The sequence below is a fragment of the Podarcis filfolensis genome (assembly GCF_964270895.1).
Source record: "Podarcis filfolensis genome assembly, chromosome: 5".
NCBI classification, from domain to species: Eukaryota; Metazoa; Chordata; class Lepidosauria; order Squamata; family Lacertidae; genus Podarcis; species Podarcis filfolensis.
In genome coordinates this window covers 45,044,727-45,067,095 of record NC_139608.1, presented here as the reverse complement: position 1 = coordinate 45,067,095, position 22,369 = coordinate 45,044,727, and the positions used below count along the sequence as shown (strand labels likewise).

Here is a 22,369-nt window from a genome sequence, read left to right as displayed (position 1 = left end):
TTACATACGCTTCAGGTTACAGACTCCGCTAACCCAGAAATACTACCTCGGGTTAAGAACTTTGCTTCAGGATGAGAACAGAAATTGTGCAGCAGCGGCACAGTGGCAGAAGGAGGCCCCATTAGCTAAAGTGGTGCTTCAGGTTAAGAACAGTTTCAGGTTAAGAACAGACCTCCAGAACAAATTAAGTTCTTAACCTGAGGTACCACTGTATAAGGAATAAGAGTCCAGCATCCTGTTCTCACCATGGCCAGCCAGGATGCCTGCAAACTGAACATGACACCAAGAGCACTCTGCCCACCTGTGCAGCCCAGCAACTGGCATTCAGAGTTGTGGGCGTGGAGGTGAAATGCAGCCATCTTGGCAAGTAGCCATCAATCACATCTTAAGAAGCCCAATCCTGTGAAGAGTTACACACACCTAAACCCTTTGAGTCCAATGGCCTTAGGCAAGATCAGGCTGTTCATATGCAAAGTGTGGTCCTTGTCTCTTTTGTCCATTACGATGTCTTCTTTCACAGGATGGGGTGGGGGAGTCTGAGAAAGGCTGACCTGCCCACGGGGAGGCCAGGTAGCAAGTTCCAGACACACGTGACACTCCTGCACCGTCTGCCAAACAAACGCTGTTGCATATTAACATTTAATATCTACTTTAAATTGCTTAAAATGCTTTTCTCATTTGTTTCTTCACTCTCCTCCCAAGGAGCTTGAAGTGCTTTGAGCTCACACCAACCCTGGAGGTAGGGTAGAGCAGGCTGCACGGTAGTAATTTCACCAAAGCAAGGCCCACGGGTATTTGAACCTGGATTTACAACGTCCAAATTCTTGGCACCGGCAACTGACTATTATCGATCAGATTCGAATATAGAGATTGGCAAGGCGATTTTACCAAAAAAAGGGGGGAAAGTAAAGAAAGTGGGTTTCTGAATTTTTAATGGAGGGGGTGAAAACACTGCCTATATAGAGGTAGCAGCGGGAGTTGCTTCAGTTGTCGCTCTGTATTTCATATATATTGCAAGCCACGAGGAGCAAACTCCGGAAAGTTGTTGCGTCGTTGCTTTTCCCCTTTCCTCGCGTCTTGCACAACAAGCAGAATTTAAGGGCGTCCGCGATTTCTTCACCCCTCCGCGAGTTTCTGCTCTGATCGCCAAAGGCTGAGAGCGCTGATTTTATTTTTTTAAAAGTTTTCTCTTGCATTCCACCTTAAGGGCGTCCCGGGACTCGACCCAAAGTTGTGCGCGTGGGAGGGGGGGGCGGTGGTTGTCAGAACGAAAAACAGCGGCCGCCAGGAAATGAGTAAGTTAGAAAGTGCTCGTCGTAGTAACGCCAGCTTCGTAGCCCGAGAGGAACGAGCGTGGAGGATGCCGAGAGAAACGGGAAGGAGCTCCGACTGAGCCCTTTGTCCGCCTAAACTTATCCAGCATGAAAGCCGCGTGAAAAAGTCCGGCGTAGGAAAGGACGCGGGCAAAGAGATCCGTGTTAATCGTTTAGGGTTATACAAGAAGTTTGCAGGACGCTGTAAGTATGAAGTTATCTGCCACCAAAAGATGGCCATGCAATATATTGCTTTGGTGTGCGCGCGTGTGTGTGTTTGTGTGTCTTTGTGTCTGAAAACGCGGTTCCAGGTTTGAGCCCGTGTTGCTTGTGGAGGAGGCACCTCCATCTTCGCCGACCGGGGGGTGCGAGTCTTGCCCCCTCGCCTTGCCCGCTTCCGCCCTCCCCTTCTGCTGCGCGCAGCCCCCGGAGGTCGCCTCCTCGTGAGGAAGGGCGAGCAAGGCGGAGATGCTTCTCCGAGGGTCTGCGAGAGGTATGCGCGATGTGGCCTTAGCAAGAGGAAGTTGGGCTTGTAGCGAGCAGGGCAACATCTTTCTTGGTTTCTTGAGAAATGAGAGCGGAAGAGGCGCAACAAGCAGGGCAGGGGAGAAAAAGCACCATTTAAAGACATAGTCTCTGTCCCAAACCTTGCACTTCCCCCACGAAAATAACTTCGTTTTTGTAGCTTGCTGCTGTATGTTGGCGCATCCTCTTTTTTTTTGGACACACGCCTGGGTTGTACTAAATGCATTTGCTTAAAAGTAAGCCCTACTGTCTTCTGCTTCACTTAAGATTAAAGAGATGTGCTCATGGGCATAGCCAGGCTTTTTGTTTGAGGTTCTGTCCCCCCTAACAAAAGGTCTCTCCCCCCCCCCCGGTTTGCTATGGATTTTTATGGATTTTTGGGGGGGGCAGCTACACCCATGGGTGTGCTGAGGATCAAGGCCTTGAACATGTCATTGACTTGTTAAGTTTCTTGGCTTCCCAGTCATACAGCCTTTGATTTGCTTATTCAGAAAGTAAGGGCTGCCATCACGTAGTAAATGATATAACATTCTTCAGATAACACGGGACAAAGAATAAAGGATGTGTGAGTTAAATAACACCAACTTTGTTCTATCCATCAGACCTGCAGTAGGGGCTGTTCATATCCAATTTAGCTTCTTATCAGGTAGGTACTATAAGGACCTAATGCTTGGAACTAATTTATTTACAGTAATTATAAGCTGCCCAATAGAAGTGGCTTCTGGCTGACTTATGACAATAAACCATTACAATGCAATTACAATCAATAAAACAATAACAAGTAGCATAAACATGTCAGTGGCATCAAGAAAAAAAAGTATAAGAAGATGCACTGTGTTACTAAGAGAGCACAGTAGACCTACAATTTGGAGGATTAAGAGTGTGCAAATGTAACAGAGCCTATGAGAATTGAATGGTTTTCACCTGGTGCTGAAAACGGTTTTAAAAAGTAGCAGGTAAGCCTCCCTCGGGAGGGCATTTAATAACTCGAAAGACTTGGGCAGCAATCCTGCACATACTTATTTGGAAGTACTTGCTTCTGAGTAAATATGCATAGGGATGGGCTACCAGACTCATTTAATTCTACTGCTTTGGATGAAACATTGCTACTTCTGACTAGAAGGGGACTTGAGTATGAAGTCTCAATAGCTACTAGTCACAGGTGGCCTCTGCGATCAGAGGCAGCATACCATGGGATGCAAGGGAGCAACAATGCGAGAGTGCTCTTGCGTTTAGGCCATCCTTGTGGGCTTCCTAAAATTATCTGCTTGGCCACTGGGTGGGGGGGTTACTGATGGTTTAAATATAATTTTCAGCATAGTTCTTCCGCTGGCCAGCAGCACAAGTAGTGCTTGCAAAACATTATGATTATCGGTGGAAGCACCTGATAGAAACGTTAGCAGCAGAAATTAGAGGAAACTAGCCACTAGGGTAACCAAAGAAGAGGCTCAATGAAATATTACACTATATTTTGCATATTTGGCTTGACCCACTCACTGCTGAACTGAAAAATATACCTGATGCAACTCGTGAGAAAAGTTGAGGTGTGTGCCTGGTAGCTCTGACTATTATATACGTGCAACAAAATGCTTGCCTGTAACTGTGTGTGTGACCATAAAGTCACAAAATTTATGCCCAGCTGCATAGTTTCCATTTATGTTTTTAATAGCGGAGTGCTCCTGAAAGATAGACATTCCAGTTCTAGGTTGGGAGCTGGCACAATTTGGGTGTGGCATGGGCAGGGATGCAGCTGTTTATGAGGATCCCTGGCCCACGTGCTGCCAGAAGCAGTAGGTGCCAGCTCAGCTGTATAAGCAAAAGCCCTGGCCCACAGAGAAGCAGGATGTGAGGTAAATGGGAAAGAATGGAGCAATGTGCAACAAACAACAGATACATGAGGAAAAGAACCACATACTGTATTTGAAACCTTGCACAACATTAACTTAGTGGAACTGATGTAAACTTTGAATAATATGCATGTTAACCATGTCTACTGTCAACCATGTGACACCTTTCTGAGGCACATGTTGCAGTCCAATTGGCAGTAGTCTAGTGCAGTTTGAACCAACTTCTTCAGCACTATGGCCAGTTTTGGAGAAAATATTTTGAGTTGTGGATTGCTGCTGTTTTGCAAGTTTATGTAAACATTTGCATACATGGTAGAGATGGCTCATCTAAGCCCCTTCTGCAATATACATTAAAAGCAATACAGTGGTACCTCTGGTTACGTACTTAATTCATTCCAGAAGTCCGTTCTTAACCTGAAACAGTTCTTAACCTGAAGCACCACTTTAGCTAATGGGGGCTCCCACTGCTGCCGCGGCGCCAGAGCACGATTTCTGTTCTCATCCTGAAGCAAAGTTCTTAACCCGAGGTAATATTTCCAGGTTAGCGGAGTCTGTAACCTGAAGCGTATGTAACCCGAGGTACCACTGTACAGTGGTACCTCGGGTTACAAACGCTTCGGGTTACAAACTCCGCTAACCCGGAAGTAGTTACCTCGGGTTGTGAACTTTGCCCCAGGATGAGAACGGAAATCGTGTGGCGGTGGCGCAGTGGCAGCGGGAGGTCCCATTAGTGAAAGCGCACCTCAGGTTAAGAACGGTTTTGGGTTAAGAACAGACCTCTGGAACGAATTAAGTTCGTAACCTGAGGTACCACTGTATTACAGTATACCACTTTAAACAGTCATGGCTGCCCCATGCCCCCTGGAATTCTGGGAAGTGTAGTGTGTTATGGGTGCTGAGAGTTGTTAGGAAACACCAATTCTCCTCAAAGAGCTACAATGTCCAGTGTTCCCTAGGAAACAGGATTGACTGTTAAAGAGAATTGTAGCTCTGTAAAGCGAATTGGGCCTCCTAACAACTCTCAGCAAAATCTTTTCTTCATTGAGAATTATTATCTTCCTGAGGATAAAGATCAGCAACCTAAAGTTCAGATTCTGCAGAAACAGTGGTATTTGGACCAGTCTCCCCAAACCATTTAATAGACAGTTGGCAGAATCTGCACCTTGTCAGGACAAACAACCAAAACTTTCCCATCTTCAGTAGTAGGACAGGTAACAGCTCATACAAAAGGCAGAAAATGGTTGCAGGCAAACCTGGTTTGAACATGATTATATAGCTTTGTTCATTCCTGCCACCTACTGCATGTGTTGGTTGTGGCTGGCAGGAACTGTACTTCAAAACAGCTGGAGGGCACCTGGATGGCAAAAAAACCCTTAGGCCTACCAGATGCTCTAATCATGTGAAGTGTTTGGCTATCAAGATGTCTACCCTCATGAAAGGGGTAAGATAACATTACTTCCTGCTAGGGCTTTCACCTGATCAAAGACATCTTCGTTGATTGAATTTGTTGATTAAATGTATTAAATCTGCACAAGTTAGCACGTGACTAAAACGATAGTATTGAGGAAAAGGAGTGCTTTCTTTGTTTTTAAATGAGGTATGCATGTATCACAGGAGGCAGCATTTTAGAAGTGGGTATCTGATACTGTGTGGGAGTGAAAGGGAAAAGCCTCCTTCCTGCCCTCTGCAATTATTACCAACCCTTGTACTACAATGAAGCAACACGGGGAGATTTTGTAAATGTTTCGCCCAATTAAATGGGGACACTCATACATCAAATAATGCAACCTATTAATCAGTGAAAGGTTGCAGCTCAGTTTCCTGGATGTTCTCTGTTCAATGAAGAGGAGCTCAAATGTACCAAGCAAGAAGTTTTATTAAATAACTGTGTACAACAGGGCTTCTTTCCTTTGGCTACTTCCTCTGGCTTCTAGCTCTGCCTCTTGCTTGGGGATGACCTCTAAATTTGATATGGGAAGTGCCCTTAAAGGAGGGGTGCGGAGCCTCTGGCTCACAGGCTAAACTTGGCCCATGAGGCTGTTTTGGGAGAGCCACATTCATCCTCCTCACACTTTACGTTATGTCAGATACGGGGCAGATAAGGGCAGGGTTTCAAAGGAATAACTGGGAGCTTAAGGTGGGCTCAGCAGTGCCTGGCACTTGGGAACCCCACAAGGGATTTTGACAAGTGGATGGGATGAACCACCTGTCAGTCATGTGAGATGTGATTGGCAGGTTGATGCCCATACCCACCTGTCAGATTTGACCCCTAAAACCAATCCTGATAAGCATCTGGCCCATGGAGCCAGAAAGGTTATCCACTCCTGCCTTTAAAGTGTGGCGTTGAATTCAACTAAGTTGTGCTAGCAAAAGCCAACATAAAGTGCCCTGCTAGTGCAATGGGGCTTTCCTCCCTTTCTCCACACACTCCCCAAATCAGGATGGTTGGGAGTACCTCCAGAAGAGCACTTGGGGCAGAGAGGGAGCAGGGAGATATGCCATGAGCTCCTTAGCGCTATGTTGAATTCCACCCATAGTCATATCCTTACAGATGGGTTCTCCCCCTGCTCCTGGTCTTTGATTTAGACTCTTAACCAGGGTGGATTTGATTTAAATCAAATTGATATAAATCACAATTTAAATCACTAGTCAGTAAGACTTGGTTTAAATCACTAGTCAGTAAGACTTTATTTAAATCATTTTTTAACAGTAAGACTCATTCTTGCTGGTATAATCTTAATATTTACAACCAGATGAAGGTTTCATTTTTGGAATTATTATTATTATTATTATTATTATTATTATTATTATTATACCCCACCCATCTGGCTGGGTTTCCCCAGCCACTCTGGGCAGCTTCCAACAGAATATTAATATACAATAGTCTATTAAACATTAAAAGCTTCTCTAAACAGGGCTGCCTTCAGATGTCTTCTAAAAGTCAGAATAGTTTCAGTTGTATCAAAAATTATTGATTTGGTTATACTATTAGAAATACATAGACAGATAATTATGAAATTATCGTGAGGTTTAATAAGTTAACTGTTTATATTTGAGCCACTTTTCTGCTGTACTTTTTTGATAGGAGAAAAATAATCATTTCCTTAATAACAAATTAAACAATTTATTTAACTAAAACAATAACATTATAGCATATGTATCCATGTTTGTTAACTGATGTGGTTAAACGGTTGTTGTTTTGAAAAAAATTAGACTGAGTTTTAACACACATGAAAAACTTAAAACAAATCCTTATTTCCTGAGGAATAGCCTTTGGACTGTAATGTAACTTAAATAGAAAACTATATTTAGAAAGATTTTTCCTCCAAAAGCATTTATTTTAACAATCCAATTTAAATTTTTAAAAATTTGATTTTATTTTTTTTTTAATTAAAGTCATTGATTTTTATCCACCCTTCTCTTAACTGGAAAACTGTCCAACTCTGCTTTTTGACATCTGGAACAGTATTATCATTTCTAAAGAGAAGATATAGACATGGAGAGAGTCTCTGTGTCACTGTGAAAGTCGTGATGCATCATTTCCATGGTGCTGCAAATTAGCCTTCTAATGGGAGAAGAAGATCTTTGTTCCCTCCTGGTTACAAACCAAGCAACCATTTTTGCTCACCACAGACATGTCTCAGATGAGTAATGTGTTGGCCAATTGTCTTGTATTTGGTGGATCTGCCATGGAGACACATGGCATGGCCCTTCTAATATTTTCTGCTGCTTCTAGAAGGAAGAGGGTGAGTGATATTTACCTAAATTTAAATTATAGACAGATTTAAAGTTTCTGGTAATATCGGGGCACCCAAGGTGCACCTCTGCACAGTGCCTCTTCAGTTGTTGCACTGCAGCTCCCATAATTTCTTACTGCTTTTAACTTCTTTTAAACTTTTTATTAGGGAATTGTTTGGTTTTATGTTTTTGTATTGTTGTGGACTGCTGTGATATATTTTCATGATGCAGCGGTATATAAATCTTTATAGAAAGAAAGCAAGAAAGTTATATTGGCATTCTTTACTTTGCGATGAAAGTGGGTGAAATGCTTTGGTGAGTCACCACACCTGTCTATTCTTGTACTCCTTATTCTCTGCTTCTGTTTAAATGTATGTGATGCAGAAATTCAGCTCTCCTTCTGGAAACTGCATGTGGTGTTAACAGTACAGTGGTACCTCGGGTTACATACGCTTCAGGTTACATACGCTTCAGGTTACAGACTCCGCTAACCCAGAAATAGTGCTTCAGGTTAAGAACTTTGCTTCAGGATGAGAACAGAAATCGTGCTTTGGCGGCGCGGCAGCAGTAGGAGGCCCCATTAGCTAAAGTGGTGCTTCAGGTTAAGAACAGTTTCAGGTTAAGAACGGACCTCCGGAACGAATTAAGTACTTAACCAGAGGTACCACTGTACATGTTTTATTTTAGCATCTTTACTACTGGCAAATTCATTGTTCATAAGGGGCTTTCACTTTCTTCATCTCTTACAAACATGAAAGGAAAAGCAAATGTCCATCAGATGTGAACTATTGATTTCACGTGAACTATTTCCCAAACTCTTCCCCATCATTGCAGTCACTTGTGGGCGTCTGTCTTTCATTTATGGCAAGACCCTTGACAATTTAAATTGGAGAGGTCTGTTTCTGGAGTATGCTTTTGGTCCCTTCAAGGGATTTGATATAAAAAGGGAAATCTGGTGACATTCTGATGCATTTCTAAACATTCCGTCTCATTGCTGGTGTAACTTTTCTCATCTTCAAAATCTATAGCAAGAGCTTTAATGTATTCTTCTACCTGGATATAAATCAAACAGACTAGAGAAGGAGTACCTTTTAAAAGGCTTAAAGCAGTGTCTTCTGACACTGTCCAGTGACCAAGTAAAATAAAACTAGAAGCAACACAATTGAGCAAATCAGCTGTAAATGGTTGAAAACATGAGGCTATTAAGGTATGGTCATGCAGCATGCTAGTCTTTTCACACTTTAAACAATATTACACTTTATAGCTTTAGAGTTTCTTATGGGCACTGTTTATTCCTGTTGAAAATTCCAGGGTAAGCTGAGCTGTTGAGTATCTTTGCACCCCGAGATTTTCCTTAACATTCCTAATCAACCATTGAATTCCTGGTGTTAAATCTTTTTCATCGTCTGAGAAATTGAAAGGGATCATTTTAGGGTTACCATGTTTCAAAAAGTGAAAATCTGGACACACAAGGGTTTTTTGGGGGTGGGGGGTGGCTACTGCCTTCGACCACAGTATTCTGGGTATGTCCAGACGTATGGCAACCCTGTCTGTAGCAGTTCTATTGTTGGCTCTGGAGCTGCTATTGAACCTGAGCGTTCAGCCTGAGTGTTCAGCCCTTTTTATCTGTGATTTGAGATAGATGTTGTAAGCTGCTGTGAATGCCCATGTTCTGACCACGCAGCCTGTAAATGACTGCATATCCCTAGTGGTACAAACAAGACTTCTCTTAAGTTGCCTGAAGGATGAGGGAACATTTGAGCTCTTGTTTACTTTTATACCTAGATCTAATTCTTGTCCCTTTCTTAGTAATTGGCGAGTGTCCAAGTGGGGAAGCTTTTGGTCCAGGAGTGCATTTTGTCACCATGAATACTCACCGCTTTCTGCCAAGTTTTCTCCACTTCCTCCTTTTGTTTCGACAACTTCCTGTTCCAAGGCATGATCCGAGGGCACATGATGCAGCTACTTTGCTGAAGCAAATCAGGTCTGGATCTGGCTGGTCAATTCCTAGATGGTGGAATGCCTTGGAAACCCACCTGTCCAGCCTTGAGTTCCATGATGAAAGAAAGGTGGGAGACAGATAGATAGATACATACATAGATGATATAGATAGATAGATAGATAGATAGATAGATAGATAGATAGATAGATGATATATAGATAGAGAGAGAGAGCGATAGATAGATAAAGGTAAAGGGACCCCTGACCATTAGTTCCAGTCGTAGCCGACTCTGGGGTTGCGGCGCTCATCTCGCTTTATTGGCTGAGCCAGCATACAGCTTCATGTGGCCAGCATGACTAAGCCACTTCTGGCAAACCAGAGCAGCGCACGGAAACGCCGTTTACCTTCCTGCCGGAGCAATACCTATTTATCTACTTGCACTTTGACATGCTTTCGAACTGCTAGGTTGGCAGGAGCAGGGACCGAGCAACGGGAACTCACCTTGTCGCAGGGATTCAAACCGCCGACCTTCTGATTGGCAAGTCCTAGGCTCAGTGGTTTAACCCACAGCGCCACCCGTGTCCCTAGATAGATAGATATAAATGCTGGTAGGAGAAAGGAGAATGGCAAGTGGTTGTATAAAGGAAACCATAGTTACTGCTGGAAGCAGGACATCCAGGCATACAGCGGTACCCATTCAGCCCTACCTTTGTTTCAGTCCATAAAACGAATGACAAATAGGTAACTGGGCAAATATTTCAGGAGAGCAACTGGATTGGTTCCAGAAGCAGCTGATTTGAATAAAAGTTTTTGACTTATTGACCAGGAGAAAAATCACTTAAAGCCTGGCAATAATTTTACGATAATAACCCAGTACATTGTTTGTGTGCAGAAGCTACCCAGCCCAGTGTTCCTGTTGGATAGATAGGGATTTTTAGTCCTATTGAAATACTACCAAAAAAATTGCTGTATGAGAATCTTGTGAGATCTGCTGGTCCTGGGTCTTACATATTGTTCCCTTGCTGATAGGAACACATCTGGCCAGTGGAAGGAAGAAATGTCAAAAACTATATGTAGTGCTTGTATTGACTAGGATTATTTTTGCATATGGCCCCTTTTCATAGGCATTGTTATTTTAGGGAGTCCCTAAAAGCAATTGTCATGAGGCAATGTGATCAAATGAGCTGCTGCTGATGCTGCTTTTAAGCTTCTCGTTGAAACCAGAGCAACTTTCATAATATTGCAGCACAGTCCTCAAGCCATAAATGAAAAAAGCAGAATGTCATTTTTGATGCATGTAGTTGTGCCTTGTAAAACCTCACGACCGAGAAGTGCTGAATTAGATCTGGCTGGGTGCTAAGATCTTCTTCAGTACAGCATATTTTTAAAGACAATTTAGAACAGGATGCTAGGTTTCAGATAAAACTGGTCGAGAATAACTTTGGTTGTGCAATTTTGTTCAGCTATTTTTCAGGAGAAAAAGTGGATCATCCTCGCTTCAGGAATACTACACTGCTTCTGTTTGCTTTGTACAGGAAATGTCCTTAGGCTGTTAAACAATATGTCACTCCCATTGTTTTCTGAAAGAACAAATACTTGACCCAGTCTCCATTTGGCTTGCCAGGCATTTGTGCTCTGGTAAAGGAGGAGCCACTTCGAACATCACACAGGAAAAACGTCAGGATTTCCATGAAAATTATTTACCCGTAATAATTGAAAGGGAGGTCCTTTCCAAAAGTTATCAGCATGTATGCTGGAAAGAGTGGCCAGTGCTGGCCATGTGACTGACTGCTCTGGCAAAAGCAGGATGTTCCTATATTTGTGATCAGTGGCAGCATTTTGAGATACATGGCAAAACTAAAGTTTTCTTTTGAATCTCCACAAAGCTATCTGGAGATGTCCGATCTGCTGTGTACCTATTCCTAATTAGTAGCTTAAAAAGCCACATTGATGGGGAAGGGCAATCACCTCATTATTGCCATTTTTGGCATAGGTAGCACAGGACCCATCAGAAAGAGTGTTCATAGTGGGAGGCAGAAATGGGCATTTCGCATTTTTCTTCTGCTTCATCCCCAGGTTTAGTCTGACACCCAAAAGGCTAGCAGAGGAAGTACTGATGCACTGGGCCCATAGCCAACAGGACCCCCCGACTCCTTTTGAAGCCAAATGTGCATCTACCCTTCTAAGAAATTTCTGTGAGATGAGCCAGTCTGGCTGTTCCTACTTTTTAGTGTTTTTAACCAATAAATAAAGGCAGAACTGTGATTGATTAGTTGTTTAGACAACAAGTGATAGGAACCCCTGGTGTTGCTATCCGCTCCTCTTGAGTGCAGTTTCCCTGCTTCTGTCTTCTTTTCTACTCTTTGGAATCTCCATATTTTGCTTTTGCTTTCTCCTAAGCAACCAGGATGGACCTTCCTGTGGTGGGCTCTTCTGAGATCAAATACTTCGTAGAAGTTAATTTTTGAAAATCCCACTGGCACCGTTGCTGACATCAGAAATGAAATTGGCAAAGATGTTCCTGGCCATAGAGATAATGTGATAGGAAAAGCTTCCATTTCTTTATTTCTGCATAGTGGCCTGATGTTAAAGTAATAGAAACACTATGTATGCTGTGGCAGTGGCAATCCTAGATAGCCTACAATCTTGGTGGAACACCAAAAACGCTGTGAAAATGCTTTTTTAAAAAACGTTTTGGAAAATATATTGAATTTGCCATAGCTCACAATCGCCACCTAGTGTCACATTTGTATATTGCACTTTACAAGACACCTAAAACGTTTTATTTGCCACTCTATAGCTGAGTCCTTAGAAAACATGGCCAGAGAAACTAAGAATCAGGATATGTAAGAAACACAAAGGAGAGTACAAGGAAATGTTGAGGCAATATTTGCTACTTTTAAAAAGATGTGGGTGGAATTCAATATCGTTCTAAGGAGATTGTTCTCTCAGCACAAGCGTTTATGCTTGCGTGATGAAATGACCTCCCCATTTCACCCCGGCCCTGTCATCAGTTAATACAGGGATAAAATCTTATCACAAATCCCTCTTCAAGGCAGAATCAGCTAAATAGTTAACCTTTGGTAGTACACGCAGGCATTTTGCTTTGATATTAAAGTAAAACCTTGTATTAGACCATACGGCATTAGCTGAATAATTTTAAACTCAGCATTTGAACACCACCAAGAGTGAATGCCATTGTTGCAGGCATGCTTAGAGACCACAAAAATATAAATTGCTTTTCCTTTGCTGTAGCCTCTGCACCCTTTACTCTCTTATGTGTAACGAGCTTCCTTGCTGATCATCTTTCTAAGGTGGAGTGCCCTAATCTTTTAAAACTTTCATCATATCACATAAGCTGTTTCATGATAGCGGGGATCGCTAGAATTCATAGATGATCCATTATTATAGCAAGAGCTTTGAAGAGACAGCAGGTGTAATTGAAACAACTGCCTATATATAAAGTTTTACTCTCCTTGTATAGCCATTCCTTTAACGAGGTTTTAAAACGTGTGTGAGCTACAGTTTGTCAAGACAGATTGGCCTGCTTCATTTGTAACGCTAAACCATAATTTAACGTTTCATGCATGAGCCTTCTCCTTCTCCTTCTCCTCACCTCCAAAGTGTCCACAGATCAGAAGTGTTTGCAGTTTCTCGTAAATAAAATAAAAATTAAATAAACATTCACCCTGTTTACCATCCCAACCAGAGCCACATTCCTACAAGAATCTTCTGCATTGAAATATCACAGAAGGAAATATCATTTTTGGTGCTAAACAGAAGAGTGTTCAGAACCTCTTTTGAGGAGCTTATCCCTATTTTGAGTTTCCTGCAAATCTTGCCCCTCAGCCTCTGCTGAGTTCATCACTAACTTTGTGGGTGAGTGGGGGTGAGGTCGGGTGGCGATGTTTCTATTTTACTTAATGTACGTGTGGGGTTTTGTGTCAGCGTCGCTTGTGCAGGTTCTCTTTGCTATTCGTTTGTGTTCCTTCGGTGCTGAGAGAGGTTGGGCGTTGGCCTGGGGTGTGGTTGTTCATTTGTGATTGGTTGTGGTGGGGTGGGTGGTTGTTTTGGATCAGGTTAGCCACACACACCCCTCCACCTCTTTTCCCCTTTTCTTCCTAATGTAACACTAATGTCTCAACAAATGAAACTGATCTGTAGAAAATGTAATTTGAAAAAAGAGACATTGCACATACTTTTGTAAACCGAGAAATCTTTAATAAAAATACATTTTAATATATTTTTTACTAGCTTTGTGGGGGTAACGAAAATCTGGGAGAAGGGAAGTTGGGGAACCTTGGCTTCTATCTTTATGGGCTCAAACAAGTCCAGAAGGCATTTTCCTCTTTCATAAGTGGCAACACAATGAAAGCGAAGCAGTTTAATCACTCGGTAACAGAAGCCAGGTAAACACCCCCTGAAGGGTTTATGTCAGAGCTGCTCTGCTCTTTTTTCTTTCTTCCCTCTACACTACCCATTGAAGTAGACATGCAAAGTGGTGTTGGTGACGCCCTTGTTCCATCTGATGTTGCTAACCAACTGGTGTGCACAGGTAGGGTGGGAAAGCATGTATAAATATTAATAAAAGCTTTGTGTGTTTGTCAGGGCTGGGATTATGGTTGTTATGCATCTAATCTCACATACGCAAGAAGCGCGGCCACACCTTTCAGCCCCGAGGTGAATGCTGCTAGAGCACTAAGATCAGCCGGCATAGCTTGCTTCTCACCAAAATGGCAGGTCTCTTAAGGAAAAACCTTCAGGCATGTGGGTCTTGCTATGATCTTGGCTTGTGGCATCTCTTCCCACTGGTTCCCAGAAAGCTTGCTAGATTGCACACCCTTGCTTTGAAAGGAGCATGTTGGTGGTGTTGCCTGTTTTCCATGTAGCATTTATACATAGAAATAGATGTCATGGGCACATACTTCATATAAAATCTGCTTGTTGGTCTCTCCCCCCCCCCTTCTGTCTCTGTATTATGCCCTGCTGAACCAATTTTAAATCACCCTTTTGTTATGAACTGTGGCCTCCAGTTGACTGTAGAAGAAGCCATGCCCATTTGATCAAGTAGGGGACTAGGGCATGCCCCTAATGAGCACCACCTCTTATCTTGTTGCTGTCAAGCGTCTTCCCTGCTCACTTCCATGTCAGAGGCGCCTGTAGTTAGTGTTTCAAGACCAAAGCCCCGTCGCTGGCAACCCGCCATGCTATATTTGAATCTCAAAATATACAAGCTGTTCTCTAAAAATACAGAGCCAAAAAAGGAACTCTGTGGCACTTCCTGAAGATCTCTTGCAAACGGATGAAGGCACCTTGTAGCTTATTTTTAAACAACCTCGGTGGGATTTGGGTTTGGAAAATAACTATTTCCTCCTCTCTTTTTTAGTTAAATAGGATATATTTAATTTTATATGGATGCCTTCTAATTGAAGTATTACCTAAGAGTTTAAGATAACAAACACTTTTTTTTTAGACCACTCATGGTCCTCCCCCATTGTCTCTTCTAAACAAAGCAGCCCTAATACTCTTGGCTATTCCTTATAGGAAATATGTTCTGTGCAGGGCTGCTTCTGCTATGCAGCAGGGTATAGCGAGGAAATATATGAAGGAAGGTGTTTGGTGTTTGAATGGTGCATCAAGACTTTTGAAAGGGGAGGTAGCTAATCTGATGTCCTCTAGATGTTTTGGACTATAATGTCCATCATCCGTGGACGTTAGCTATGCTGACTGGAGGCTGATTAGAGATGAAGTCCAAAACAACTGGAGGGCACCAGGTTGGCTACCCTCATTCTAAAGTATTTGTCTTAGCAGAGGGGGATTTTTTTCCTGGCTTCAGGCAACTAAATATATTGGGGCAGACCTGGTTCTATATGCTCAATAACCCTTTGCTTCTCTCACCCTATACCCCTTGCAACACCCCTATGCTGGCTTCTAAGCCCCTCTTAGAATCGCAGAAACTGTTTGTCCTCATTTTCATGATCTTCTGCCAGCTTCCCCCACCTGATCTTTCTGCCCTTGTCTCTCAATAAGCCCTTTCCCATTGATTGTCACTCCTTCCAACTCTTCCACCCGTAGTGCAGTGGCAAATCCAGAAGTTTAGGGTCCCTTCATGGCAGTCACAGCCATGCTCCTTCTAAGATTATACCATTATCTTGTAATTATACTGTAATAATAATTAGGAATGCATTAGGAGGATCTGTGCAGATCTCCATATGTTTCCTTTCAGATAGCTGTACTGTGCATGTACTTGGGCAAATGATTCAGTGTGCTCCCAGTATCTTCTTTTGGAGTGACTTTAAGTTGGACTTTCATGAAATTCCATTGTATGTAATAGAACTTGCACACCACTCTCTTGAAACTGAAGGAAGTGCCTTGTGTTTCCAGTGTTTCTAAATGCTTGGCTTTGGGGCATATAAAAATCCTGGGCCTCTACCCAACTTGGAGCCACTCAAAAGTTGCCTGCATTTTCAAGCCACCTTTTTGGCAACCTCCCTCTCAGAACATCTGCATAGTGCCCTTCCTTCAGATCTCTCCTCAAAGCCCACCTCTTCCATGAAAAGTTTAGCATGGCCGCTTAATTCATTCCCACTACTACCATAATGAAGTCTAAAACACCTGCAATTGCATCGGATCAATTTCTCGTTACCCTTCCTGCACTCCCATCACTCTTCCCCATTATTATCAAAAGCTGCAAGATCCTCAAGGCAGAGGCCTGAATACTTCTTTTTCAATAGGCATCATGTCATACGCTGGTGACTACACCTTTGTAGTTTCTTATTCACCAAACAGAATTCAGTCTTGTAGCTAGTAAATCTGGTTTTTCTCTATCAGGGACAGCAGAAACAGGTTTATCTACCCCCTCCAGGGCTATCATCAATCATGGGTGGTGGGTTGAATCCACACTGTGCTGGGTGTTGTCCACCAGCAGCACTTAATAAAAAAATCTGGCAGATTTTTGTGTGGTTTTTGTGGTTGTGTTCTTGCTTTTAGAGCGTCTGTGTTTGATGAGGTTTAGCTTTCCCTTTGGAGAGTGGTGTGCTGGAGAAAATGACAATTTTCTAATAATGTGCAAATGACGACCATGTGAACGTCTGCTACTGCAGATCCAACCTGATAAAAATTAATTAATTGTGCTGCACTTGTAACAAGGATGTGAGGATGTCACCTAGGAAAGGGTGAGACAGGAAGAAATAATACCATTTCACTTTGCTCTTCTCAAACCAGTTGCAGGATTTGTGCTGATATCTGTGTGCTCTGGTGATGGATCTAGGGGTGTTCTTTTTAGTGCTATCATTGAAAGCAGAGAAATAACAAGATAGATGGTTCACTGTCCTTACCTACACAGCAAGACTGGAGCAACCCTAAAATGTTTGCTAAGATGAGGTTGAGCCAAGGGACTCGTACGCCTGCCCTTACTTTGCACATCCAGTTTTGCTAATCGTGAGTTTTGACAAAGAAGTCAAGATCCTATGTGTTCAAATGGCTGTAATCTATTGTCCTTCTGTCCATCCGATAGCATTTGTATTGTCGCTACAGTGGGGATTGAGCTAGTACTGTTCTTCTCAGCCTGTAGACAAGACAGATTGGAAGGGCAGCATTTATCTCATGTATTCTCTTGTGCCGTGTAAGAGTAGATGGATGGTTCTGCTTTTGAAAAGGTCACTCTACCCTATTTTTAATCTGGAGTGCATATACCATTACACTGCATCACCTATACGGACTCCAGCATCTCGGGGAGAAACAGCAATAAACTATTGATCCATCTTCCAGTAATAGTTTTTAACCACCCCACTACCACCAATCAAAAGCATACTCAACCGTGGTAGGGTCAACTCCCATGTTAGATAGATGGACAAACAGTTTAATTGTGTAAAAGCCCCCATTAATGAAGTGTTGTTGATGATATTGCCAATGAGATTGATATGTTTTCAACTGACAAAAGTGAATGTGGTGCTTCAGCAGTTGCCTATAGTTGGGAAGGTTTTTACTCCTCTGTCATATGTATGTGGTTCACTTGTAAATAAAGAAAGGCCTTGCTTTACGGCCATACCCAATCTGGTTGCTATGGTAACTAACTGCCAGGATTGAGGGCAAGGTGGCAGCCGGTAAGGTAGTGAAAGATCCAGTCTTAGAATTACAAAGGGGTAGCTATGCCTTAGCCCACAGTGAAACCAAGCCAGTTGATGCTACCTAGTGATGAAAATGTGTCACTGGACAGAGGGGCTCCTTACCTGACTTCTCACACCCATCCTCTTAAAAATCTCTGGACAGCATCCATGTTCTCTTTCCTCATGATTGTGGTGTGCTCTGTTGTGGGAATACTGATCTAAAGTAGCAAAAAATTTCTTGTATATTGATTGATTTATAGGGTGAGATAGGCACCAGGTTGGGGAAGACTGGTTTAGGCCTTTCTCAACCTTGGGTCCCCAGCTGTTATTGGACTACAACTCCCCGTCATCCATAGCTAGCAGGACCAGTGGTCATGGATGATGGGAATAGTAGTCCAACAACATCTGGGGACCCAAGGCTGAGAAACACTGCTTTAGAGGGATATGCGAAGAAGGGTTCCTGCAGTGATGTCAACAGTGCAACTACAATCTTTCCTGATCCTCGCTCCTTTCTCATTACATTTTTCCTAAAGTTTTTATCTGTGTTTGCATCTACATCTACATTCTTCATTAATTTTTTGCATCTGTCTCCCTTAAGTGCAAAACCCTTGTCTCACTCTCGTTTTTTTGGGGGGGGGGATGTGCACAGGCTGCTAAACATATAAGGACACCTAGATGGGAAATCAATTTGCAAAACAAAAGAGACTTCATCTAAAAGATAAAGGCTGGGATCCTAACCCCATCTACCTGTAGGCTACATTGAATTCAGTAGGACTTACTGAGTAGACATGGCATGGATTGTTCTTATTAGTTAAGCTGGTGTGCTCAGATACTGCAGAGGGGCAAATCTTTGAATCACATTCATTTAAAGGCTAGAAGGGAATAATTATAGGCTACTGGCAGCTGTGGGAACAGGATGGGTGCACATCAACACACTGGAAATATTAAATGGATCCCTTTTGGAGTCAGAATTACCACCTGCTTCCTCTCACTGTTCACATTATGCAGGATGTATATTTGGGGTGGGCTGCATGTGGCAGCCACCACTTACCTGTGACTTCTTCCATCACATGACTAATTTCTATACCTGCCATGGAGCTGGGTCTTTAGATCCCCTCTCCCCACACACTTTGGGCTCCGTGCTATTGCCATACAGTGATGACATGATATGTGCTACACCATGAACAGAACTCCTCCTCAAATAGAATCCTGCAACAGCAGCATCTAGGTCTTTTATGGGATCCCAGGAATCACTATGGCGCCATGATGGTGGCTGCAGGGACAGCTTCTGATAGTGTCTGACTTCAAGGAACAGAGCATCCTATGGACCACAGCACTCTAGAGCAGGCACGCCCAAACTCAGCCCTCCATATGTTTTGGGACTACAACTCCCATGATCCCTAGCTAACAGGACCAGTGGTCGGGGTGATGGGAATTGTAGTCCCAAAACATCTGGAGGACCGAGTTTGGGGGTGCCTCCTCTAGAGACATAATCAACAGGCCATGTGCATAAGGGAACACAGATTATTCAGGCAAAACAAGTGTTCATAATAAAGTAATTAGATGTGTTACACACCCAACCTTCACTAATAAGAAATCAATTTCATTTCTCTCTTTGCCACATACTCCTGAAAACAAAGCCTTACTGTATACTGGCCCTTAACAATATCTTCTTAAGAAAATATAACTACTTTCTATGGGAAGTATTCAATAATAATAATAATAATAATAATAATAATAATAATAATAATAATTTATTATTTATACCCTGCCCATCTGGCTGAGTTTCCCCAGCCACTCTGGGCGGCTCCCAATCAAGTATTAAAAACAATATAGCGTTAAATATTAAAAACTTCCCTGAACAGGGCTGCCTTCAGATGTCTTTTAAAGATAGGATAGCTACTTATTTCCTTCACATCTGAAGGGGGAGGGTGTTCCACAGGGTGGGCGCCACTACCGAGAAGGCCCTCTGTCTAGTTCCCTGTAACCTTTCTTCTCGCAATGTTTTGTGCTTTGAGATTTTATTACAATCAAGCAGTAAATAAATATTGTGACATAAATAAGGATTAGTGCTACATCAATTGAGATTCCCCCCCTCCTTCCCCCACCATCCCCAAATCTGCTCCAGAGGGTTGGAGGAAACCCCAGCACAGAGTTAGGGGGTGGGCAGGGAAGAAATCTTTGCACAGACATAATCTTAGCGCTATCACCACATTGAATACAACCCTGTATCTGAAAGTTCACAGATATTTCTTGTGTTCCTATTTGTTTGTTTTTATCCACTAAGCCGAGAATTCATCTGATTTCCTTGTGTGCATGTGCAGATCTAAACACAACTTACTGTTTCTCTACCTCTTCCTCACAGGAAAGTTTTTGCCATGCCAGCGGGAATCTTCCGGGTGTGCCTGGTGGTTATCACGGCTATCGTCAACCATCCTCTCCTCTTTCCAAAGGAAAATGTCACTGTTCTTGAAAACACACAGGAAGTCATCCAGAAGATGAAAGAGCGGGAGGAGAACCTGAGGCTGGAGCAGCTTAAACTGGAGCAGGAGCTTGCCATGCAGGAGACCTTAACAAAGCCTTCAGCGAAGGCTGCAGAGACAGAGGAGCAATACAATCACAATCCCCTCTCTTGGAATTTCTGGACTGCTTTGTCCATGGTGGTTTTCCTTCTGATTGAGTTCTGGCGGCAGGACTACAAGGAAGGGACTTGGCAGAATTATGCCAATGAGGAAGATGAAATTAGTGTCCTTGGGAAAGCGCTCAAGGGAGTCGTCCTGCCAGACAATGCCACATTGGCCAACTTCTATGAAAAATGCCTCCAGGTTGTGACGGGTGATATCGCCAGAAACCGAGAGCTTGTGGAAGGCTTTGCAGATGACTTGCTGGAAGCCCTGAGAAGTGTGTGTAACCGAGATGCAGACATGGAAGTGGAAGAATCCATAGGAGTCGGGAGCATGTATGAGAACTGGAGAGCTCACAAGCCCTTAGCTTGTGACTTCATTGTCCCTTTTACCCCTCCGGAGCCATATTGTTTCCAGTTAGAAAGCTGGTGTTCGGAAGAAACCGTCTCCCCAGACAAACAGGGTTATGGGATGATAAAGATCTCGCGGGCGGATGAGAACTCAACAGGATGTATCTGCGACAAGACTAAGCTCGGGGAAGACCTACTGTGTCTTCTTCACAGCAAAATGAACCAAGCTAAGCAGAACCAACAAATGGAGGACCTCCTTTGTTACAAGGACACTCGATACCTTGATTCTGACCAGGTTATGACGTGGTTCCAGCTTGCGCTTACTAAGGCATGGAACAAAATTTCACACAAGTACGAGTTCAACCTCACTTTCAATCTCCTGGATGCGCCTGGGGCTCTAAAAATCAAGTTTCGATCTGGAAAGACCATTACTTTCAACCTCACCCCGGTGGTACAATATGCTGATTCTGATGTATATTTCATCTCCCATTTCCCATGCAGTGGCCTGGCAGAGAGCTCCTCTTCCAGCATTCACTGGCTTCTCACGTTTGCAGTATATGAGAAGAGATACATCCAGTTTATTTCCAAAACTCTGCCTGCCAACTCCTGCCACCTCAGCTGCCTCCAGATTCTGTCCTTCCTTCATGGAAAGCAGTGCAGTCTAACAGGCGCAAGCAGCCTTACAAACTACCACTTGAAAACAGTGATGCTACATTTACTACAGACGCTTCCTTGTGCAGACTGGGCTTCTACACAGCTGCGAGCCAGGCTGCAAGACATGCTCAGATTTTTAGAGAAAAGCTTGCAGGAAAAGAGGCTTTACCACTTTTTCATTGGGAACAGGCACCTGCCAGAGGAACTGGGTATCCCCATAGAGTTCCAAAAGGCAGAACCTCTAAACCTTTTCCGCCGCTTTGTATTGCAACGAGACGCTTACAGAAAGACTATGGACACGTTTCATGAGATGCTAAAGAACACAGCAGCTTTAATAAATGAATATGCCATGCATGTTCCCAATGGACGACTGACCTCACTACATAAAGAACCCCTGTAGCCAAATCTCTGAGAATTACAACATGAACAGATCTCTCCCATTGGGAGCAAACTGCTTTATATGCTCACATAACTCCAAAGATTGGTAGAATGGAGATACTTCTCTCATTTTCTTCCCAATGTTGTTGGCTGATATTTATGCAGCTTCTAACGTTTAAACTGTTGTGTATAAAGATTGTTGTAAATAGTTTAAGCAAAAGCGGTATCTAATTTATTCCTATATCGACATTACAGACCTTGGGATTTGGTAGAGTCTGTGTGGTTTGTTTATGTGAAGATGGAGATGGTGACAGCTCTGCAAAAGGAGTCTTTGTAGGAGAGAAAACATAGTTTGAAAATTGGTGATAGATGTTCAGCTGTACTTCACAAATGATCAAACATCCACTGTGAAGGGAATTCTTTTATTTTGTCCTAAACTATTAAGCAAATGCAGAAATAGGTTGCAGAAATACCAGTTCAGTAGAGCTTCCTGCAACTATAGCCACTACATACTTTCACACCCTGAGCCCCTGGAGAGGATCTAGAATTTCTGTCCACCTCCAGTGAAATATATTCATATCTATGAACCAATGGGAATACCCACAAAAAGCTATCCAGTGATGCAAGCATCATGCAGGGTATTTGAGCATGCCTTTTCTACATTTCCAGCTACTATTACTTTTAAAACTTGACACACCACTAAAATACCTTTTTCGTATTTCTCTCCAATAGCACCAGACCTAACTGGCAAGAATATTTTCCAGAACTGTTAGATTAACCACTGGGCTAAACAGATCGTTACCTTGGTGCCAGGGATCTGAGTTTATGATGCATTGCACACACTCTGGTTGATTTTTACATGTTAAGTGTCACAGGCAGACCACAGCAAT

At 42.9% G+C, this 22,369-nt stretch overlaps 2 protein-coding genes across 2 annotated transcripts in view; one reads left to right on the top strand and one right to left on the bottom strand.

The window, feature by feature from the left end:
* The window catches only part of CFAP58 (cilia and flagella associated protein 58), a 168,665-nt gene that overhangs the window by 90,304 nt on the left and 55,992 nt on the right, over window positions 1-22,369 (bottom strand). The window lies entirely within an intron of this gene.
* On the top strand, window positions 1,080-21,750 carry ITPRIP (inositol 1,4,5-trisphosphate receptor interacting protein). The gene is made up of 2 exons (XM_083616647.1): window positions 1,080-1,517; window positions 19,839-21,750. Exon 2 carries the CDS (start codon window positions 19,852-19,854, stop codon window positions 21,499-21,501), a length of 1,650 nt encoding a protein of 549 aa, XP_083472773.1. The 5' UTR covers window positions 1,080-1,517; window positions 19,839-19,851; the 3' UTR covers window positions 21,502-21,750.

What these genes read in the sequence shown, in the direction of transcription:
- ITPRIP (XM_083616647.1), top strand. Translation starts at nt 19,852, where the DNA reads ATGCCAGCGGGAATCTTCCGGGTGTGCCTGGTGGTTATCACGGCTATC.